This window comes from Typopeltis vanoorti, chromosome 25 (assembly GCF_054136105.1).
Source record: "Typopeltis vanoorti isolate ZY-2024b chromosome 25, IOZ_Tvanoo_1.0, whole genome shotgun sequence".
NCBI classification, from domain to species: domain Eukaryota; kingdom Metazoa; phylum Arthropoda; class Arachnida; order Uropygi; family Thelyphonidae; genus Typopeltis; species Typopeltis vanoorti.
In genome coordinates this window covers 69,774,322-69,796,715 of record NC_143573.1, presented here as the reverse complement: position 1 = coordinate 69,796,715, position 22,394 = coordinate 69,774,322, and the positions used below count along the sequence as shown (strand labels likewise).

Here is a 22,394-nt window from a genome sequence, read left to right as displayed (position 1 = left end):
CAGAGTACTCAGTATTTGGAACACACTCTCCTCCTGCACCTCTAAATCTCGAACTTGCACTATCCTTCTAGTATTAAAACTTACTTCCCCAGGATGAAATACTCCAATAAAGTGTTCATGGAACAATTCCAGTATGTCCTCTGCATCAGTCGCTCTATTCCCATTTTTATCTCACCATGTCATTCTTCCACAATTATTTCTCCTCCTACTGGCCACATAGCTAAAAAATTCCCTAGGATTTTCTTTGGATCTTAGTGCCAATCTCTTCTCATATTCCAGTTTCGCCTTCCTTACCATACTAGTTACTCTCCTGACCTGAATCTTATATTCTTCATGCATTTGCTCTCCATCCCTCTCCTCCTTATATCTCTTCCCTAACCTCTCTTTCACCTGCGGTTCCTGTTTGATATTGTTTGTCATCCACTTTACACCAAATTGTGTCCTCTTCTTCACTCGTGGAATACAGCTTACTGTTGCTCTAACAAATACGAGAATTCCTTCGCAATTTCTCTTGCACTAATGATATCTCAGCCTTCCAATTCTGCCCTCCATGGAACTGCCCCAAGTTGATATCTAAGACTGTTATAATCACCCACCTTATAATTCCACATTTGTTCCCCTTTCTTTGATACTCCTGCATGTCTATTCATCTTCCAAGTCAAAACCACATGGTCACTCTCTCTCCAAATGGGGAGAAGAGATGTCATCTCAGTTATTATCAGCTCTTCTGATGCTATGACCAAATCCAAAACTTTTGAACCTTGTGTTTCTTTTACCACATGTTGCCTAAGACATTTGGCCCTCAAGAATTTCAGAAATTCCATTCGCTTATTACTACATGTGGTTTTCTCTTCCCAATTTATACTACTGTAGTTAAAATCTCTTATAACAATCATTCTTCTTGCACTTGCCAAGCTCAACTGCCTAAACATCACGTCAGCAACACTCCACTAAATATCCTGTCCTGCCCACCTCTTCCTCACCATATGCTTTCAAAACCATTAGTGTCACTGCCTACCAAAGCCGCCACTTTTAGAGGACATAAAGCATCACTTATCATAAGCAGTACTCCACCACTGCATTTTCCCATCCCATCCTGTCGAAAAATGCTGTACCTGCTACTTCTATTCCTGGTATTATATCATCTTCTGTCAACCACGTATAGAGATCCCAATAATCTTTGGCCATGCTGATGCTATCAGCGCCACCAATTCATCTCCTTTATTCTGGATACTCCTGGCATTATTATAAAGCATAAAAATGTCACTGTTTCTATATCTATAATTATCCCCTTCAGACTCCACTGGACTTAGCATTACCTGATGTCATCCCCCTTCCCCAAACACCCATTCCCACAAGAGGACATTCCTGAAAAAAATAGAGCCCATCTGGGATATTTGATACATATTTCATGCATTATTATTATGAGTCTTCCCATCGAGTCGGAAGACCATCACGGGCAAAAAGCATTTTGATATGCTTTTTATTATTATTATTTTGAGATACTTCCAAGCACTCACTGCAGGAGGGTATTCCATACTACACAACCCACTATTTATATTATTTTAGTTCTATATTTATAGAATTCCCTTTCCAGGAGGAAAAACTCTATTACCTCTATATGAAATCAGCTAACCTTACATTAGTTGAAAAAGTCCATATAAAGATCCCTCTGATGAGAATTGAATTCTCATCATGACCGACATTTGTTTCTAATCAAATGGTACAATATCCTTTCTTCATGGTGAAGAATTTATGGAGGCAAAAGCACACATGTTAGAGTAGTTACTTTACTTTTAATTATGAAAATAACTCTTGATATTTTGACCTCTGTGTTGAGGTCATCATCAGGAAAACATACATGTGTAGATCTTGACCACAAATTTACCAGTTTTCATAAATTTATTATTCAGTTGAGAACATAAATTTCTATTGTCAAATATTGGAAATATGGATGAAACTCCTATGAGCTTTGATATGATAAGCAATAAAACAGTGGAGTCTAAAGGTAGTAAGAGTGTGCTAGTTCGAAGTACAGGTCATGAAAAAACAAGGTTTACAGTTGTGTTGTCATGTTTGGCTGATGGAACCAAGTTAAAACCTAAGATAAAATTTCCTTCAGGTGTTTTTGTATATTTTCATGAAAAAGGATGGATGGACAAAAATGGTGTGAAATTATGGATAAATAATATGTGGAACATGCGATCAGATTGTATAATGAAGAAATGCAGTTTATTAGTATGGGATATGTTTCATAGTCATTTAACTGAGAGTAGTAAAAGTCTTCTGGAAAAAAAAACACAGAAATTGCTGTTATACCAAGTGGTTTAACTTCTATATTGCAACCACTAGACATCTGCTTGAACAAAATTTTACAGGATGATTTGGATAGTTTGGAGGACTGGGCTAGGAAAAATGGATGTCAATTCAATGTGGCAAAGTGTAAGGTTATGCACTTTGGGGTGAAAAGAATAGCAGCAGTATATCACATTGGTGGAACCGTACTCCAGGAGATTGATGAGGCCAGGGATTTGGGAATGTTGGTGGATAGGGAATTGAAGTTCAGGGGGCACATTGCAAAAGTGACTAAATCAGCTCATCAAATCACTTGGCTTCTGAAAAATACTTTAACATGCAGAGACAAACAAGTTGTTGTTCCTCTGTATCGAGCCTTGATAAGACCCCATCTGGACTACTGTGCCCAGTTATGGGCACCAGGGTTTCTTCGTGATGGGGAGGAAGTGGAGAGGATCCAGAGACGAGTGACCAAGATGATAGAAGGATCTGTGGAATGAACCTTATGAGAATAGGTTGAAGATTTGTGGGTTGCAGAGATTGGACGATAGGCGAAGGAGGGGTGATATGATTGAGACATTCAAATCACTGAAGGGTTTCTATAAGATTGATCCAGAAAATATTTTTGGGAATGGGACTGGTGGTGGGAGGACTAGGGGCCATGCATGGAAGCTGGGCAAGAGCGTGGTTGACAAGGGAGTTAGAGCTAGGTTTTTTACTTGGAGAGTGGTAAATGAGTGGAATAAGCTTCCAGAGTCTGTTATGGGTGCTACAACCGTGAATGAGTTCAAGGCAAAGTATGATAGATACTGTGTCAATGTCGAATAGTTGTTCTTGACATGATGATAGGGCCTCCCTCGATGAGTCTGTCGACTCCTTGGAGTTGCCCAGAACAATAATAATAATAACAAACCATTTAAAGATCACATGCGAGAAGAGTGGAATAATTAGATGTTGACTGGTTTATTTATTTATTCTTATGGCAAATGGAATACAGAACAGCTATAAATCATTGTCCAGTCTGGAAAGCCAATCCAAGGCTTCATACGTCACTTTGTTGATGTCCTTAGCCCACCACTGTGAAATTGGTGCCTTGGGCAGTCGTTCACAACATGAGTAATCGTCTGAGCCACGGGAGAACAATCACAATAAGGGTGGTCTAACGGCCTTCATTTATGTAGTAAGTAGCCACATTTGCCCTGGTTAGTTCTGATCTTTGTTGATTGATGACCAAATCTTCCTAGGAAGAGCAAAACCAGGCTGCAGAGCACAGGGATCTACTACCAGGAAGCCATTTGTTGGGAGATTGTTGGACCAGTATTCTCTCTGCATGTCAGGTGCTGATAGCAGGACGGCTGAAGAGAGTTTGTCCATGGACCAGAAAAATCATTTACAAATGGTGGATCTATGCACGCTGCGTCACTTGATATGTTGTGCAATTTTGTGATCAAAGCATTTTTCATTTGTCATTAATGTCATATTTTATATTGTGTCAAAGTAGAGACTGTAATAAAGTCATTTAAAAATTGTGGTATCTCTAATCTTATGGATGGTATAGAAGATGATCTATTGTGTGATCTTCACCAGATTTGAACTGGGATCCATATGACAATCATTTAAACAATGAATCTGAAGAACTATTTTCAACAGATGATGAAGAAAATTAACATGAAAATTGAGGTTAATGATTATTATTTGTTTTTTAAGACTTACATCTATTGTAATTTTTAAATAAATTTATGTAAAAAAAATTAATCTGATTTGTTTATGAAAACTGCCTATTTTCTTATATAACGATGTATTGTAACTGCCTAAATGTTCATCCAAGAAATTAAGTTTCCCTTTTTATACTCGCCGTATAAGATGACCCATGATTTCGAGGGATTTTTCTGTAGTATTTGAGAGTCGTCTTATACACCGACATATACGGTATTCAGACATTAAATACGGTTTTCAGACGTTAAAATATATATTTTAACGTCTGAAAATGGTATTGGTTCAACAGCTGATTTTCTTGAGTTTACGGGACAAAAAACCCGAGTTTCTGGGAGAAAAAACCCGCTTGCCCAAGTCAGAGATTGACTAACTTGGGAATCGGTTGAAAAAAGGGCATAGAAAATGTTCCTCTCGTCAGCGACTAGATTTGAACCCCAAGTCTTTCTTCGTGTGGTCAAGGGCTGTAGAATGCAAATGTCACTTCTACAGAGCTACACAGGCTATCGATACTACCATAATACAATGAAGAATTTAGCAGCAGTAGTAGTTATGAATTACACAATGCTACCATTTTTTTAAAATAGTAATGTGGCAAGAAAAGTTAAACTTTTTTCAGGGATAATTATGAAATTGTGCAACACAGAATATTGTGCCATTTGGGGGTAGCTGTGATCCTGATTTTGAAATCATGCAAGGTGGTGGTTTCATTTATATATATATATATATATATATATATATATATCTGGTCATCTGAAAAGTAATGTCATTTTTTATACTGTATTTGTTCAAACGTGTTTCAGCTTTTCTAAACATGAATTTTTAAAGCTTTATAAGTACAGGAATACCTTGTATAGCGTGGTTTTGAACAACGCGGGTTTTGGTCTAATGCGGTTTTTATTATTACACTTATCATTATTACACTAACATGGTTAACACTGAACGGCTACTCCCGGGCAACGCAAGTGACAGTCTAGAGCCAGGTTTATGCAGTAGTTATTCGATTGGTTCTCACGTAGACACGTTCTTTCCCCGAGGCATTTTATTATTTACGTTAATATTAGTATTTAATATTTTTTTATTAATTAAGTATGAGTGAAAAGAGACAAAACAAAGAAGACACTGTTGGAGTAACAAAAAACGCAAGTGGTTGACATTAGAGAAGAAACTTGAAATTATAAAATGTCATGAAAATGGCGCTTTGTTTGCTAAAATAGCATGTGAGAATTCAATGAATGATCATCTGTACGAATAATTATTCAGAGCAAACAAAAGATTAAACAACATGGAATGAGCACCGCTTCTTATATGTCAAAACTGATCAGAGAAATCGATCTTCTACAATGGAAAATATGGAATGCCTTCTAATGATCTTGATTGAAGATTGTAATCAGAAAAAGATTCCTTTGAGTCAAATGATAATCCAGGCAAAAGCAACAAGTCTATATGATGAAATAAAAGAAAATGAAAGCGAAAATGAAGGAGGTACAACCAGTGAAACATTTATAGCAAGTCGTGGGTGGTTCTACAATTTCAAAAAGTGTATGGGACTCCATAACTTAAGAATCCAAGGTGAAAGCACAAGTGCTGACACTAAAACTGCAGAATTATTTCCCAATGAATTGAAGGAGCTTATTGAGAAAGAAGGCTACACAGATGATCAAATTTTTAATGCTGACGAGACTGGCTTGTTCTGGAAAAGAATGCCATCGTGCACATTTCTAGCAGAGAAGGAAAAAACACAAGCTGGGTATAAAGTGTCAAAAGACCGGTGATTTAAAATTGAAGCCCCTGCTAGTGTACAGAGCGGAAAACCCAAGGGCTCTTAAGGGCATTACAAAGAACTATTTACCTGTTCATTGGCGTTCGAATAAAAAATGTGGGTGATTCGTTCAATTTTTGAAGACTGGTTTAAAACTTGTTTTTGCCCTGAGGTTAAAAGCTATTGTAAAAGGAATGATATTCCTTTCAAAATTTTGCTTTTATTAGACAATGCGCCAGGCCATCCAACTCTATTGACTGACTTAGATGAAAATGTCAAGTTTCATTTTTTCACTTCAAACACAGCATCAATTCTGCAACCGATGAATCAAGGCGTTATCTCCACTTTCAAGGCTTACTATTTAAGACGAACTTTTGCTCAAGCTATTAAAGCTGCAGCAGAAGAAGATTCTTGGACTTTGAGTGAATTTTGGAAGAAATTTAACATAAAAGATGCCATTCAAAATATTTATGAATCTTGGCAAGAGGTCACTCAAAGCAACATGAAAGCCGTATGGCATAATATCTTGTCGCATTGTTCAAAGGACCTTGTTGCCTTTGCAACAGAGAAAGATGAAATCTCAACAGAAATTCTGCAGAAGGGCAAAGATCTTGGTTTTACAAATTTAGATTGTAACAATGTGAACGAATGTATTGATTCTCATTCAAATGATCTGGATGATGAAACCCTTTTGGCGTTGGAACAACAACGGTTTTATGAAGCAGAAGAAGACGAAGATGACCCCACTGATGTCATGGTTCAAGAATTTTATTTTGCTGACCTTTCACCTTTTTGTGAGAAAAATCGACGAAGTTGCCGACTTTCTCATAAATGCCGACCCGAATTTGGTAAGAAGCATCAAAGTGAGACAAAGTCTTAATAATGTCATCAAATACTACAGAGATCTAGTACTTGAAGAGACAAGGAATGTTCAACGAACACTAATTGACTTTAGTTAAAAGTAAATTACTGTATGCTAAAATTGGAGCAACATTTGTTTTGTTTTCTACAACTTTTATATCAGTTTAAAAGGATTTTATTTGTTATTTAGTTAATAAAAATAACAATTTTTTTTCATTTTTAAACATTTTTATTATCCTAAATTTTTGTAATAAACAAATTAAATTGAAAACCTTCATAAATAGACCTTGAACAACGTGGTTTTGCATAGCGCAGACGTTTCTTGGAACCAATTAACCGTGCAATACAAGGTATTCCTGTACTGCTAAGGTGAGGCGGTTGCATTCTAAGAAATTCCAACTTGCAAGAACTCATACTTATTGTTTAAATAACCCTTTATTACTGTGAAGGTCAGTGAAGAGCACATCATGCTTTGAGTTCAAAAAAGACAACAGTGCTACCAACACTAAAAAAAAAAAAAAAAAAATGTGCAAGATGTGTATGGCAATAATGTTTTGAATGTGCGAAAGTGCCAGCGATGATTCCAAAAATTTCGACAAGGGGATGTTAGCTTGAAAGACTCCCCTCGCTCTGGCTGCCTATCTCTCTCTTGATAATGAAATGTTTGAAACCACTATTGCAAGAAATGGCAATGCATCTGTTGAAAATTTAGCAAAAGATCTTAATTTATTGTCATTGACCATCCATTGCCTTTTGCAAGAACTTGGAATAGCATCTAAGCTTGTCAAGTTGGTTCCTCATGAACTGACACACAACAGTCAAAGAGAACTCATTAACATCTGTATAGAAATGGCATTATGAAGATTTCACAATGTTGGAAGAGCATTATTGATTCAAATGTTTTTTTTTTTTTTCAGCCTGTAACTTTCAGAGAAGACTGACTAAGGTAATAACTGGTCTTTGGATTATGAGGACAGATTGAAAGAATGCAGTTTACAAAGTCTTGTGAATGGGAGGAAGATGGGGATATGATTAAGACATTTAAGTTGGTAAAGGGTTGTTACCAGGTTAATGTGGAAGAAATTTTTCTTAGAATGGGGTAGAAGAAGGGGGGGACATCCCTAGAAGCTGTATGAGGAGGGTGTGAGCAGCACAAGGAGAGGTTCTTTGTATGGAGAGTGGTTGGTAAGCGAAATGCATTGTGGCGAATACAGATACGTTGAATGAGTTTAAAGTACTATTTGATGGGCTTTGTGTGTAATAGTGTGCCTCCCATGCTGAGTCTTTTGACTCCATGCAGGTATGGTGTTAATAATAATTATAATAATGAATGGACAGGAAATAAATATTTTTTAATATATTTGATACCTAGGTGCCATCATCCTCCATCATGGGAATATCTGGCTACACTTGTGTTCGCCACACTCTTTGCTGTCTGAATCTACTTTTTTGGGTGAGTATACTTTTTCACCTTTGTATAGGTTGTATGCTAGTGTATGGTATGAATAAGCATGTGTGCACACTTGTATGTATGTATGTATGTACACATAAAAATGTTTTTTAGAGCTACATAAATGAGTTACCTTATTGACAAAATATTCTCTAAGTAAAAATATTTTTACTTTCTCACATTTTTTATATGCCATTTTTAAATCATAATAATTTACTTAAATTTTAAAATAACGTGTCTGACATGAATTATATTCATACAGTAAGTGCAGATAAATCAAACTCAAATTAGTAAGATACTTCATAAAGCTGGTTTAGTATTGACCATTGCATTACTTAAAGATTTCTGACAGAGATTTCAGCAAGAACTCGAATAGGATTTTTTGAAATTTAATAAGGACAATTTTTTTCTTTCATCCCAACTTGCAAGAAGTCTAGTTCACATCATTTAGTAGAATATGCATAATTTCTAATTGAAATCCCTAGCTTCATTATTATTAATAGTTCTCCATGGTGTGACTCATCATAGGAAGTACCAGTTTAAGGTACATTGTACCTTAAACTCATTCACAACACTTTCAACCATTGCAGCTCACTTACCCACTTCTTGCCATCTAAAAATCTACTTCACACTCTATTTAGTTAGGGACAGCCTCTTGTTCTTTCACGTCTCTCTTTCTCTCTGAATAATTACTTCCATATTAATCTTGTAAAATCATACCGCCAATTTGATTATCTCAATCATGTTTACTTCTCTTCTGTTCACAATAATTAATTCACACTTCCTCATCTCTTCTCGCAACCCATATTCCAGATGCTTGATATTGACATAGTTACTTACTGTTGGACCATCATCAGGATTTCCTGATTACAACAGAAACCAGATGACTAATTTTGTGCACAGTAGTCTAGGTGGACTCTAATCAAGGCCTTTTTAAGTAGAACAACAACAATGTCCCTGTTTCTGTTCATGTCCTCCTCCTCATTACATCATCAGCATATTTGTGGTCTTCATGATGTCGTGCATCATGCCTAACTGAACCTAAGATCTCTGCTATCAATACAGTATACTGTATTGATGGCAGAGATCTGTATACAGCATTACTTCTCCATTTCAGAGTGCAAAACTTTGAACTTAATGGCATTAAAACAGTAATTCATTTAATCTGTCTCTGCTAACCTGTTTAAATCTTCCTTAAGAGATGTGACATTGGCATCATTCTTAACTCTCCCCAAATTTGCATTATCAGAAACAACTGAATAACTCCTTTCAAATCAATAAATGTTATGTTACCAAAAAAAAGTTTAACAGCAGTGATCCAAGAAGAGATCCTTGTAGCTCCTGTTAGTTATGATCCTTTTCTGAGACTCTTCTCCCTATGCTCTGGTCTATCAGACAGTTCATTTCATCTATCTTTCTAATCCACACCCACTCCCCCTCCCTGCCCCTGCATTCACCTTGTACAACCATTTTCCATGAGTAGTGTTTCAATCAATTGAAACTCACATGCAGATATCACTGCATGTGAGTTTCCCTTATTCAGTACATTTACTACTTGATCATTACATGCAAATAAATTACTGAAGGAATACTTGAATTTTACAAACTTTTTACAAACAACTTTGATAGACAACTTGGACTTCATCCTCATCATGTGCTAACTTCTGCAATACTTCAGAGGTTCAGATATATACAAATTGGCATGTAATTTGAAACCTGTCCTTTATTGCATGATATTTTGTCTTCTTTTGCTTCTTTGGAATCGCTCCTATTGCATTAAATATCCAGGTCAAGGGCATGATCAACTCCTTTGCGTATTCACTATGACTGTTTAAATGAATTTCATGGGAATATATCAACAGGTGAGAGAGAGAGATTTTCTCTCTCTGCTTCTACATGCTATGTCTTCTTTCTTACACATATTCCTATAATTAAGATCTCCCATTAATATCACCTTCCTTGGCTATCTGCTTTGCTTAAATGTTTTGCACTTATTATCTTTTGCTCTTTCAGGCTCATAACAATATTCTGTTAGATATCATATACTATTAGCCTCACTGGCATTATATGTATTGCTTTCTTTTACATCCACCTTTAGCATGTATAATTATTTTGCAGTATTTTCCTTCCTCTTTTATCCTTTCTGTTCTTTAGAAAAATTCTATATCTTTACATTTCTGTTCTTAACTATATGTCATTCTCAAATTTCTATATTTTATTCAGCATGCAAAGTGATTAATGTTTCAGAGCTATTCAGACATCATGGAGAGACTTGTCATTTTTCTTTTTAAGTTACAGCATTAAAATAATTATTCTACAGACTTCTGTTTGATAGTATGCTGAAATGTATCCAACAATAAGGCTTTAGGATCATCCAGCAAATAATCTTGCTGTTATTGTTTTCTGCCAAGCATGCCTGGAGGAATTTTGAATAATAATATATGAAAGGAGGGAATATTGCCAAGGCCATAGTTCTCTATATGTATTATGGCTTGTCAAAGAATTGATCACAATATATGTGATTACTACAGTCTTGCTGTTGTCTGGTTAGCAAGTGAATTTGTTTTGAATGCACTGAGTAGGAATATTTGAAAAAGGAAAAGCAGAAGCAGCAATATTCCAAGAGGAGTAATCTTGGGAGGTACTATCAACCTGGCAAAGTTGTTCATACTACTTCCAAAAGGCTTCTAGGATGTCAGATATTGTGGTATTATTCTGACTGCCTTTGCTGATGCCAGTGATGGTTCTTTCCTCTTGGAATTTGGCAAAGTGCCTATTTAGAAGATGGTTTGTCTTCTGAGTGCAGGTGAAGTCTTATCTTGAAATTCCTTCTTTTTTTTTTTTTTTTTCCTGCTTATTTTTGCTTCTATATATCTATGTTGATATTGACATCACACTTTATTTTTTTTTTTAACATGGTATACCTTGGCATTGATTAACTGTGAACCAGCATCTTTCCTTGTAGAGATCTCTGAGTTGAGATCTGCATAGGATGTCAGGTTCTTGACCCCTTGTTTTCATTCTTTGTTTGGTGGTGAGTTTGAGTTGTTCCTACGTGTCTGAGTCCCAGCCAGCATTCTTCCTGCTGGAACAGAGATGGTAAAGCCTGTCTGAGAATGGGGACCAGAAGTCTGGTGGCAGCATTCATGGATGTGGATCACTTTCTGTAGACAGTGAAGTTAGAGTTGTGGTTGGAGATGCTATTATTGATATTAACATACTATCTTATCTTCTCCACTCAGGGAACAAGGGATGGTGTCATATAGAAACAAAGTGTAGTGTCAATACTTCTGTTTTCCGTGTAATCTCCACAGTACGGGGTTGTGAGTTCTCCATATATCTGGAAGTTCCTGAAGTGTACTTCCATAGTCTGTAGCCAACTGTTCCAGATGTTGTGTCCCCCCCCCACACTCCTACTTTATCCTAAGCTGGTTAGGACAGTTAGTTAGTTTCATTTATATTGTGGTGACTTGCTGGGTGCCATAGAAAGAGTTGTTAAGCCTTTGGAGGATAGCAGGCCTTTCAGTTGCTTGCACCAGAGTATAGATGCTGATGAACTTGGTGATGCAGACTCAGCACTTACAATTTCTGGCTAAGACTCTCTTCTGCATCCTGTTGGATGTTATGGAAGGCTCCTTATTGGGGTGGGGGGCTAGCATAAATATCCTGCTCTACTCTGTAGAGCAGGATATTTATGCTAGCCCCCCACCCCAAAAGTTTTGGTATAGCTTCAAGGAAATCATAGAGCACGTTTGGCTTAGTTCTTGCATATTTCTGAGGTGGTAGAAGCGAGTTTCTTGCAAAAACATAAACCCGATGTTGAACACTACCATTAGCTTCTACACCCCTTATTTTGATAAACAGAGCCTTCTTACATTAAACTTCTTACATTAGGTAACATAGAAGTGGGTGAGTGTCATTTCAAAGTTATGTTTGGTTTATGTAATTGACTGTGATTTTTTTGATGCAATAAAGTAACGATTCTACACATGGGGATGGTGACAGCATATCCTACCTTCTTCAGATTAGTTTCCAGTTTGGAGCATGAGCATGCCAAGAGGTCAAACTCATGCTTATTATTTTTAATTCTAAAACTTATAATGCCATCTTTCAATGCTTTGAAACCATATTTAGAGAATTGGTGGCTAGTGATTTTTTTAAATTTTCTCTTTTATTGGGTCGTCTCTTGAAGGAGGATGGGTTGCCAGCTTCACCAACTTCTTTTATTTTTCTTTTTTCTTTTTTGGGAGAAATAATCACTAACATCTGATGATGTTAGTGATTATTTCTCCCTCCACCTCTGTTTTCATTTATTCTGTAGGGTGTTTCGCTGGCTGCTGCAGGAAGAGTTTTAGGCTCTTCAGTTGCTGTTAGAGCACATTTTGGTTCTGAAGCTTTATGTATTTCCAGAGTGGAAGTTGATGGAGTGGTGAATGAAGCAGTCTTCTTTAGTTAAAACAGTTTGTATGGTGGTAATCTATCCACTGCCTTTGGAAATCTCTGGAAATTCATTCTGATCAATGGTGGGCTGCAGTTTTATTGGTTCCACTGGTGTCCCTGTATACTCAGTAAACATATGCAATGGACTAGTGGTGATCTTGTGTTTTGTGCTATCACATTTTTGGCATGTGTTCAGACACTGGCTGAAGATGTGCCTGTTATTATATCAGTTGAAATACTTGGTTACACAGATGTTCCATCGAGCAGCAGAACAGCCATTGTTTCTGGACTTTGGTAATTCACCATCACTCTTGATGTTCTGATGGTAATGAGATTGGGCACTGCTGAATGCATGTCCATGTTAATGTTACTTTTCCAGAGAACCAGAATGGATTTTTCTTCGAGAGGCTCCTTTTAATGTTTCTCACTTTATTCTATTTAGAAAACTCTTGGATGAGTACTTTGTTGTTGCATCGGTATACTCTATGGGGAAACCTTTCAATTCTAATTGTTCATACTTGCCCCTCTACCATGATTGTAATAATGTGGTTCCCCTCAAGAGAGAAACCCTTGGTTTGTTTCTCAAATCGATGCTCCTCACTATAGCTGAATATTTTCCCCTTCTATAGGGCATGAAGGAGTAGATGTTTTGTGCTCCAGTATGCTCTTTTAAAACTTTTGTGAGGATTCTGGGTTTCCTAGCATCTTAGTTCTTCTTAAAAGTTCTAGTATGTAAGAGAACTGGAACCATTTTACTCACATTGAATCTGTGTATTATAAAAGAAAAAAAAGAAGTAAGGTTAAGTCTGAAGACTTAGCAGGTCATATAGATTTTATGCAAAAGAAGGAAATAACCAAATGTATCCTTACTACTATAATAAATCCCATACTGGCAAAAAATGACTGTTTCATCAGTGCCAGAAAAGTTAATGTACAAAGAAAAAAAAAAGAAACTTAAAAAAAAGACAATATTAACAAAACCAAACCATTGAGAAATGAATGAAATGCTTCAAAGGAAAAATGAATGAATGATAGCTAAGAAATTGGTTGAAAGATAGATGGCAGAGCTTGCTAAATCGACAACATCAAATTACGTCACTTTTTTATTGGTTGAGAACTTGGACATGATTTTGATATTACCTAGCTGCCAATTTTCAGAGAATATGCAGAGGCGATGGATATTTGTCACTTTTTTAAAAAATTTTGTTTCATTGTTTTGGAAATCTAAGGTAGTTGTTTTCTCCATGTGTGGTGTATGGTTTTGTTCTCGAGCATTGGTTTCAGTTTTTGTTATTGTGGAATTTTTTTGGGGGGACTTTTACTTATTTTTGTTAGTGTTACCACGGAGATCCAGAATCAGAAACTGCAATATCTGTATTCCAGATATCATAACAAAATTATGTTAAAAAAAAAAACTTGCTCTTTTACATCCATACTCTATTCATACATCCATCCATACACTCTTTTACCACCAACAACAACAATAACAACTGCTCCAAATTCACAACACCAAACCCATTTAAACACTGTCCATCTACCTGAAATTTCTGGCTTTTGAAATTTCCTCTATATATTTACAGACTGCACACCGTTCCTTCATCATAGACGAGCCATCATAAATGTTTATTATTTGTATTCTCCTTCACAACTCACTATTATTATACCTAGACAACATACTAAACCCAACCACTCTATTATCCTTCACCTGTTTAACAACATCCTCAAATTACTTTCAGCATTCTTCTTGGCTTCCAGTTCATTTGTGCTCATAGGCATTGCTAGCTCTGACAACTTTTCATCTCTTATCCACTTCCTCAGTTATTCATTTATCTACCTGGAAAACATGTCTTGTGCATCTTTTTATTCACAACACCTCTGATCCATGAATTTTCTCACTATTATTATATAGGAACTTCCATGGAATCTGAAGATTAATTGCAGTAAACCAACATTAACTATTATTCACACAATACTTTATTGTATTATATATATATATATATATATATATATATATATATATATATATATATATATATATCCTTAAATTCATTCACTTGGTTGCTTCTGGCATCCCATTCTATTCAGTATTCTCCAAGAAAACATCAAGCTCTTTATGTTCTAATACAAGCCTCCATAGCTCATTCGGTATAGACGAAGTTCTTTGGTCGGAAAGACCTGGGTTTGATTCCTGTCAGTGACGTGAGGAATGTTTATCTGGTCTTTTTTGACGAAAGGTGAGTTAGCCAGTCTCATATGGAGATAGGGTCTTTTTTCACCCGGAAACTCAGGTTTTTCATCCCCGAGAACAGGCAAACTGGCTGCATACACACACATCTACAGATAGGACACACAATGGGAGGCATTGGACTAACCACCTTATCCTTGGGACAGGTATGGTTTGGGAGGGTTAAGGACAGCTCCATAAGGCTACTAGATCTAATACATCAAAAGGAAGAAGTAGATGTTCTAACACAGCTTCTAGTGATTCTGACTCCTTGATTTCTTCTCTCCTATCCTGTCTTGACATATAGTGAAAATTTTCTTAAGAATCTGCTGTATAAAACCTTTTAACTAGCTTATATGTTTCTATCATATCTTCTCTTTTCCACCTGTCAACTAATTTGTTACTCACAAACCTTCAGCCTCATAAGGAGAACTTATTATACATTTTTGTCACATTTTTTTTTACTTGCCTCTGGATCCTCTTCAACGTATCTGAATCCTGAGCATCTCAGGAAACCAAACCATGCACATTCTTCCAGATATGCCCACATGAAAGCATTATGAAAAAGGATAATAATCCCTTCTCATCCCTACTTATCAGCCTTCTTAAAAATCCAAGAGTGATACCCCCCCCCTGCCCAAATTCCTAGCTTTATCAGTCTCTTGACATCCAGGTTCATTAGTATAATACACAGCTTATAATCTTTACTCTGCCACAGTGAACTTGCATCCATTATCCTAATGCCTTTGGCTGTATGCTATCTATCTGTTGAAACAGGTCTGCAAGAGCTCTGCATCACTTTTATTAATTATCCTCTCCAATTTTGCATCATCTGTAAACAATTGGATATTCCCCTTCAGATTTTTCTCTATGTCATTAATGTACAAATTAAATAGCAAGGGCCCATACAGAGCTTGTACACACCACTGACCACCTGCCATTTCTCATATTCTGGTTCACTGTATACTGCTACACTTAGATGTCTCAATCCACCCTCTTATTCGTGTCACCAACTTCACATCCACCCCTATTTGCTCGGTTTTATGTAATGGCATTCTGTGTGGTATCCAGTCAAATGCTTTGACAAAGTCCAGCTGCATCATGACCATTTCCTTTGTGCAGCTGAACTATCACTGTCACTTATCATAGAAAGTAAGTAAATGTTGGTCTCCAGAGCAGGGGTTCCTGTTTCTGTTCCCCCCTCAGTCTTTTAGCATGCAGTATGAGTGATATCCTTCGAGGATATGCTAAAAATATTGTAGAAATTCAGTACCTATGTATTTAGACCTAGGTGCTAGTTTACACTAATAATAAAATTTAATGGAATAACTACAGCACAAAGAGAAATAATTAAATTTGTTGTTTAATTGTTTCTTTTTGTGCTGTAGTTTTCCATTAATTTTATCATGAGAGACAGGGGTGTGCCAGTAGTGTCTAGTGCCTGTGTGCAAAACTTTAGTTGGCGCCCCTATTCCCAGTAGCATGCCAATAGTGTCCGGCACCTGTGTGCAAAACTTTAGTTGCTGCCCCTATCTCCCCCCCCCCAATAAAAAAATCGCTTTAAAAAAACGTTTTTTTTAAAGTATTTCCTCCTCTTTGGCACCTTTACTATCCTGGTGCCTGTGTGCATCACACACATTGCACATATTGCTGGTGCACCCCTGATGAGAGATTTATTATCTTTTAAGGTGCAGCAGTAAAGCAGTTTTATTGGTAATCCAACAGATGGTAGACAGGACCAAACCAGACAGTAATGTGTAGGTTTCTTGATCAGCTGGTGCATAATCTTGTTGCTTTCAACACTGCCAGGGTTGTGCCTGGATGAAGGCTATATAATTGTATGAGGGTTGCTGCCAATGCCATGCAGTGTGATATTCTCTGTATGGACAACATGTCTAAGAGTATCTCCTTTCACTATCGATTTTCCTGCTCTTTTCTCTTCACTGCACCATAGTAGCATGAAAGTAAACCTATATTATTGTAGCATTCTTGCAGTTAAATTAAATAATAACCCCCCCCCCAAATATTTAAAAAATGAAAATATTCCATAAAAAAATTTCTTCCACATTCACTTCATCAACTTTGTGGTATCAACACCAGTCTAAATGATGTACGTCATCACCGGCAGACATCCAAACCTGATGTCCTATTTTTGACTAAATCTCAAATCACTGCCACAACATCTCGCTTTAACTGTCCAAATTATACCTTGTGTGATTCCTTTTGTCGTTAGGGTGGTATTTGTGCTTTTGTGCAATCCGTCATTACTTGCCTAATCCTCAGTTCTCCTTTTTTTGACTTCCTGTGTCTTAAGATATCCTCATCTCATTATGTCTCATTCATCTGCTGTGTCTACCATTTTCCCAGTTCTGAAAATCATTTAGATCTCTTTAATTTCTTATCTGTGAAGCTCAATTTCATACGATCCAAATTCCCTAACACTGAAGTCGTCTTCCTTGGTGACTTTCCTATCCTCATTTCCAACCAAATTCCCAATATTTTGACTTGCTTCCATGCTGTAGGGTAGATGCCAGCTAAGTATGATACAGTGTAAAAATGAGAAAGAACAGGTGTTAGTTCAGGAACACATCTTTTGAGCACAAGAGATGTGCTCCTGAACTAACACCTGTTCTTTTAGAAGAACACCTGTTTCTTTAGAAGAATATTTAGAAGAATTTTGAACAATCAGAAGGTACACCTTTAACATCAGAAGAATCTGGAACAATCTGGTATTCAAATTGTTCAAACTTCTTGTGATGTCTTTCTAATGGAAGGCTGCAGGCGTTATCCACCGTAATGTTCCAGGTAAAGAAGGAGGTGATTTGCAGTTGTCATCTTTGTATGAGTTGATGAGAAGAATGATGGCAGGAGGTCAGCTTTATCTATAGGTGATGTTGCAATGCCCAAGCTGGAAGAGAAGCAGGGATATTTGCTGTAAGTAATGATCTAAAACAAAATCATCTTTCAATTAGAATTTCTGACAATTCTCTCCACACAAAATTTTCTAGATCTTTTCTTAACATTTGAAGTACTCTAAGTGACTGCTCCTGTTTGGTAACTCAAATCATAGTCTCATTCACGTTTCATCTCTTGTGGCACATCCTCCTCTCAGATTCACAAAATCATGTAGTTTGGCATTACTATTTGGATGAGAAAGAGATGGAAGTACAGATAAACAAATATTACATCCAATAGCTTTTGTGAAGGATTAGAAGACAGGCATGATTCCCACTGGCATGGGTGGTGAATTTTTACATTTAGATCTATCAAAGTCAGATTTAGATTTTTTTTTTAATGATGGTTTTGCAAATATTGCAGGCATCAATGTAGCTTGTGAATGATGCTGGATTTTTGTCTTAAGCCAATCCCAATAAGCAGGAATTTTTTTTTGGGGGGGGAGGGCGTGAAAAGTGAACCTATGTGTAAATAGTGCAACACAAAAATCAGTTTCAAAAACATCTAAATATGTGGCAGGACACGTTATATACCTGGTATAAAATTTTTTAAAAGATATTTATTGGATGCATACCAGATAATTTATAATTTTCATTTTCATCTTGGGGGGGGGAGTTGAGTAGATGATTTGAGAATACATACTATGCATATCATACGACCTATGATTGAGCATCGTTTTTTTTTTCTTTTTTTCTTTTTTTTTGGGGGAGCCCCCCCCCCCCCCCTCAGGTGCACCACTATCTGTAGATCAGTTTTGATGCATTTACACATGGGTTCACTTTTCTCTTCTGGTCCTTTTTCCAGTTGTGATTGTACTTTATCCCACTGCATGCACACACTAAAAATTCTTAAAGTGTAGGAATACAAATGCACCACATGTCCATGTTTAGTACTAAGGAAGGTGCATACATGCATGCACCAAATAGGCTGTCTGCCTTTTGAATGACCACTGTTAGGTGGCATGTGAGTAATAGCTGTCTTAGTATTATCTATGCATGTCTGAACTTATGTAAGTCAGTTATACGTAATATCTGAATTTATGTAAGTCAGTAAGTGCAAGATAGGGTAAATGAGATAGAGCAGGATTTACTGGTGTTGCTAGAGACAGTGAAATGCAAAGGTGTGTGAGAGAGAATTGTGAATGTGTTACTGAGTATGATAGTAAGTAGCTGAGAAGAAAAGCATTGATTATGAATAGCTAGAATCTGCAGGGATATAGGATATATATGGGATAAATTTGAAGGTAGGAGAGAGCTGCTTGCTGCATATTGTCTACATTTGAGTGGCAGTGTGAAGCTAGGTAGATTGTTGACGAGAGGAGGAGAGTGTGGGGTCAGTCAGGGAAACAAACTAAATGGTGGACTGTGAATGCCACTAAGATTGGTATGAGATGAATGTCTAAGGAATGCAAGATATGGATGGCCTCAATGGGAGCAACAAAGTGGAAGGAATTGTGGAAAGGAAAAAGAAGCTGCTGTTCTTATATACCAATGCAAGGATTTTAGGAATATGGGTGTAGAGTTTGGCTTTGATTCAATTTGTCAGTTTACAAATCACTTGTGTAGTTGAGACACAGTTAATAGAATATGATGGTTATAACATTTTTCCAATAGGCTGTGCAGAATAATGAGGAATTGGGGTATTACTAATGATCTCGGAAGAGTTGGCCCCTCCATGTGGAACTTGACTAAAGCAGTAGTGATAATGACTTTACAACCATTTGGTGTGAGATTGAGGTAAGCACAAATTAAAATTTAGCGGAGTGTTTTCTTACAGGCCAAAAATGTAGAGGGAGATGATTCTAAAATATTTAGACAGATGAGACTGGCAAGTGATAATGGATTACTAACTATGAAAACATTGACTTGCATCAGGAAATAATGTCTGAGGAAAGAGAATGAATTCTTGAGCTACTTTTGGGTACAACTGCCTTAATTAGCACATAGTTGAAGCAACACATGGGACATGAATGTTAGATTTATTATCTTATAATAATTCTTAAACAAATGTATCATGAAAACAGATGTTTTTGTGACACCACCAACTGAGGAGAGTGATCATGTGGTTTTGATGTTGAGAGGTGGCTTCACAGAAGCCCCTTCCCATCTTAAAATAAGCTTTTATGGAGCAAAATATATGTAGAATTACAGAACAGGGACTATGATCATTTCAGGAAACAAACTGGTGGCATGCTGTAGTTTGATCAGTTGAAGGAGAGAGAAATCAGTTTCTTATAGCAAATGTCAAATTGTATTTCTAAGGTTAGAAGGATGAATAAAGTTAGGATGAAATGGATGAATCATAGAATTATGCAAGAGCTTCTGAGAACAGGTATAAAGAGAAGAAGAAGAAGCAGTCTGTGAAGAGAACTCCGGTTTCAGATGTTATTTTGAAATAATTAATTGTATTATGAGTAAGAGTTGCTATAAAGGTTGTGCACTTGTAGTATTATTAGTGTGTGGGATATTTTGTCTAAATTTAATTACAAATTCATTAGTATTAGACCTTAGCGTAGTAACCGGCAAAAGAAAGATGGCGACGACTTTGTCATTGCAGGATTTTAAATTAGACTTTAGTCATTTCGTGAAGTGCGAGGTGTGCTACATGTACTCTTTTGATTACATTGATGAATTGTGGATATCTAGGGTGGATGAAAGGAGGGTTTATGCGAAGTGTGAGCTGAATGAAGATTTGATGAGTGCTAATATGTTGATGACAGAAAGTGTTAGTAGTGAGAATGCCACGAGGAAAATGAGTGCTCGTCTGAAAGAGAAGGATAATGTGAAAGAACAGTGAAAAATTGTTAAAAAATCATTGAAAAAGAAAATGAGTGATTTGAAAACCTTAATGGATGGTAGTCCATCCATTAAGTGAAGTGAATGGCAGAAGGCAATGAAATTGAGGGAATGAATGAAATCCGAAATAGTGTGACACAAGGTTCGAAAGCTGGAAAAATTGAAAGAAAGAATGAAACCGGAAATAGTGTTGCAAGGGTTGAAAGCTGGAAAAATCGAAAGAATGAATGACAGCGGAAGTTTGACAAAAGGACTGAAAGTACGAGTACGAAAACTCAGAAGGATGAATGAGAGAGAAAGTGTGAAGCATGGTTCGAGAGTTCGAAAATTAGAAAGATTAAATGACAGAGAGAATGTGACGCAAGATTTGAAAGTTGAGTTGGTTAGGATGAGGCAAGAGATGAAATGGATGCGGAATGAAGTTAAGAAAATTCGGGACATGTATGGGAGAGTGAAAATGATTAAAACAAATCAGGTTGGTATAAAAGAGGTAACAAAAGACTCGCGAGTGGTGTTGTATGGTGACTCAATTATTAAAGGTGTGCTGGATGAAAGGATGCACAAGGATGAGGCAAGAGATGAAATGGATGTGGAATGAAGTTAAGAAAATTCGGGAAATATATGGGAGAGTGAAAATGATTAAAACAAATCAGGTTGGTATAAAAGAGGTAACAAAAGACTCGCGAGTGGCATTGTATAGTGACTCAATTATTAAAGGTGTGCTGGATGAGCAGATGCACAAGGTATGTTTTCCAGGCGGTAAAATGAGTAGAGTGATTGAGGCATTGGGTATAAGAAGGAAGCGAGCAAGAGTTGATAGTTTTAATAGGTACGAATGACTTGATTGAGAACAAAGAGCACATCAGAATGGATATCAAGAGGTTGCTTAGATGGATAAATGAATAGTGTGATAGGAAAAATAGTAAGCATGTTGCCTAGGTAAAAGTGATGAGATGAGGTGGAGAGCAAGGATTATGAATGATATGTTAGCTGATATGTGAGAGGAGAAAGGAGTACAGTTTGTTAATGTGTGGAATGAATTTGAAGGACAAAGTGAACTATATAAGAATGATGGATTGCATTTGAATGGTTTTGGTGTGAGTCGCTTGGAGAGACTGCTGCTGGAAGGTAGAGAAGTGAGTACAGAGAATGAATCTGATCAAGTGGGAAGTGATGTGGAAGAGCAGAAGAGTAAGACATGAAAGATTGAAGAGGTGGTAGTGAATGAGGAAGTGACTAGCACGAGTATAGAGAACGAGAGAATGGGTGTGCAAGGGAAACAGGAAGGCTCAGGGTGAACAGGGGAACATAGGGTGAGAAAGGTAGATACTCCAAGAGGATGTGAATGCAAGTGTAGACAGGAAAGGAATGGAATGATCTGGGATCAAGAGAAAACAGTTGGACTTGAAGAGGGTTCTAAAATGAATAAGCAGAAAGGGAAATGGCTCCAGTTGAGTATGGAGAAATCGCATCGAATGAGTGGTATTAGTGGAACTAGCTGTAGATCCAGGAATGAGCTGTTTTGTTTGTATACAAATGCTAGAAGGCAGATGAGATGGTTACATTAATTGAGTCTGTTCATACAAAAATTGTTGGAATAAGTAAGACATGGTTAGATGAGGACAACATCCTGACAGGAATAGAGATGGAAGGGTATGATGTGTTTCGTGAGGATAGAAAGGGTAAAAAGGGAGGGGGGAAGGAGTGCTATTGATGATAGAGAGAGTTATGTCCATACAAAGTAGGGATGCAAGAGAGAAATAGTGCCAGTGGTTTTGAGGCAGTATGGCATCAGATAGAGGTGAATAGAATGAAATACTTGGTTGGATGTTGTTATAGACCTGGTAATGTGATAGTGACTATGAAATGTATAATCAAATTAGCCCAGCAAATAAGAAA

General features: G+C 36.9%; 1 protein-coding gene across 1 annotated transcript in view; it reads left to right on the top strand.

The window, feature by feature from the left end:
• Positions 1-8,021: 8,021 nt before the first annotated feature.
• LOC150092824 (tetraspanin-4-like) overlaps positions 8,022-22,394 on the top strand; it is a 108,199-nt gene continuing 93,826 nt past the window's right edge. The window contains exon 1 of the mRNA XM_090414292.1: positions 8,022-8,084. Within this exon, the coding sequence (XP_090270418.1) occupies positions 8,022-8,084 (63 nt within the window). The remainder of the gene's footprint in view (positions 8,085-22,394) is intronic.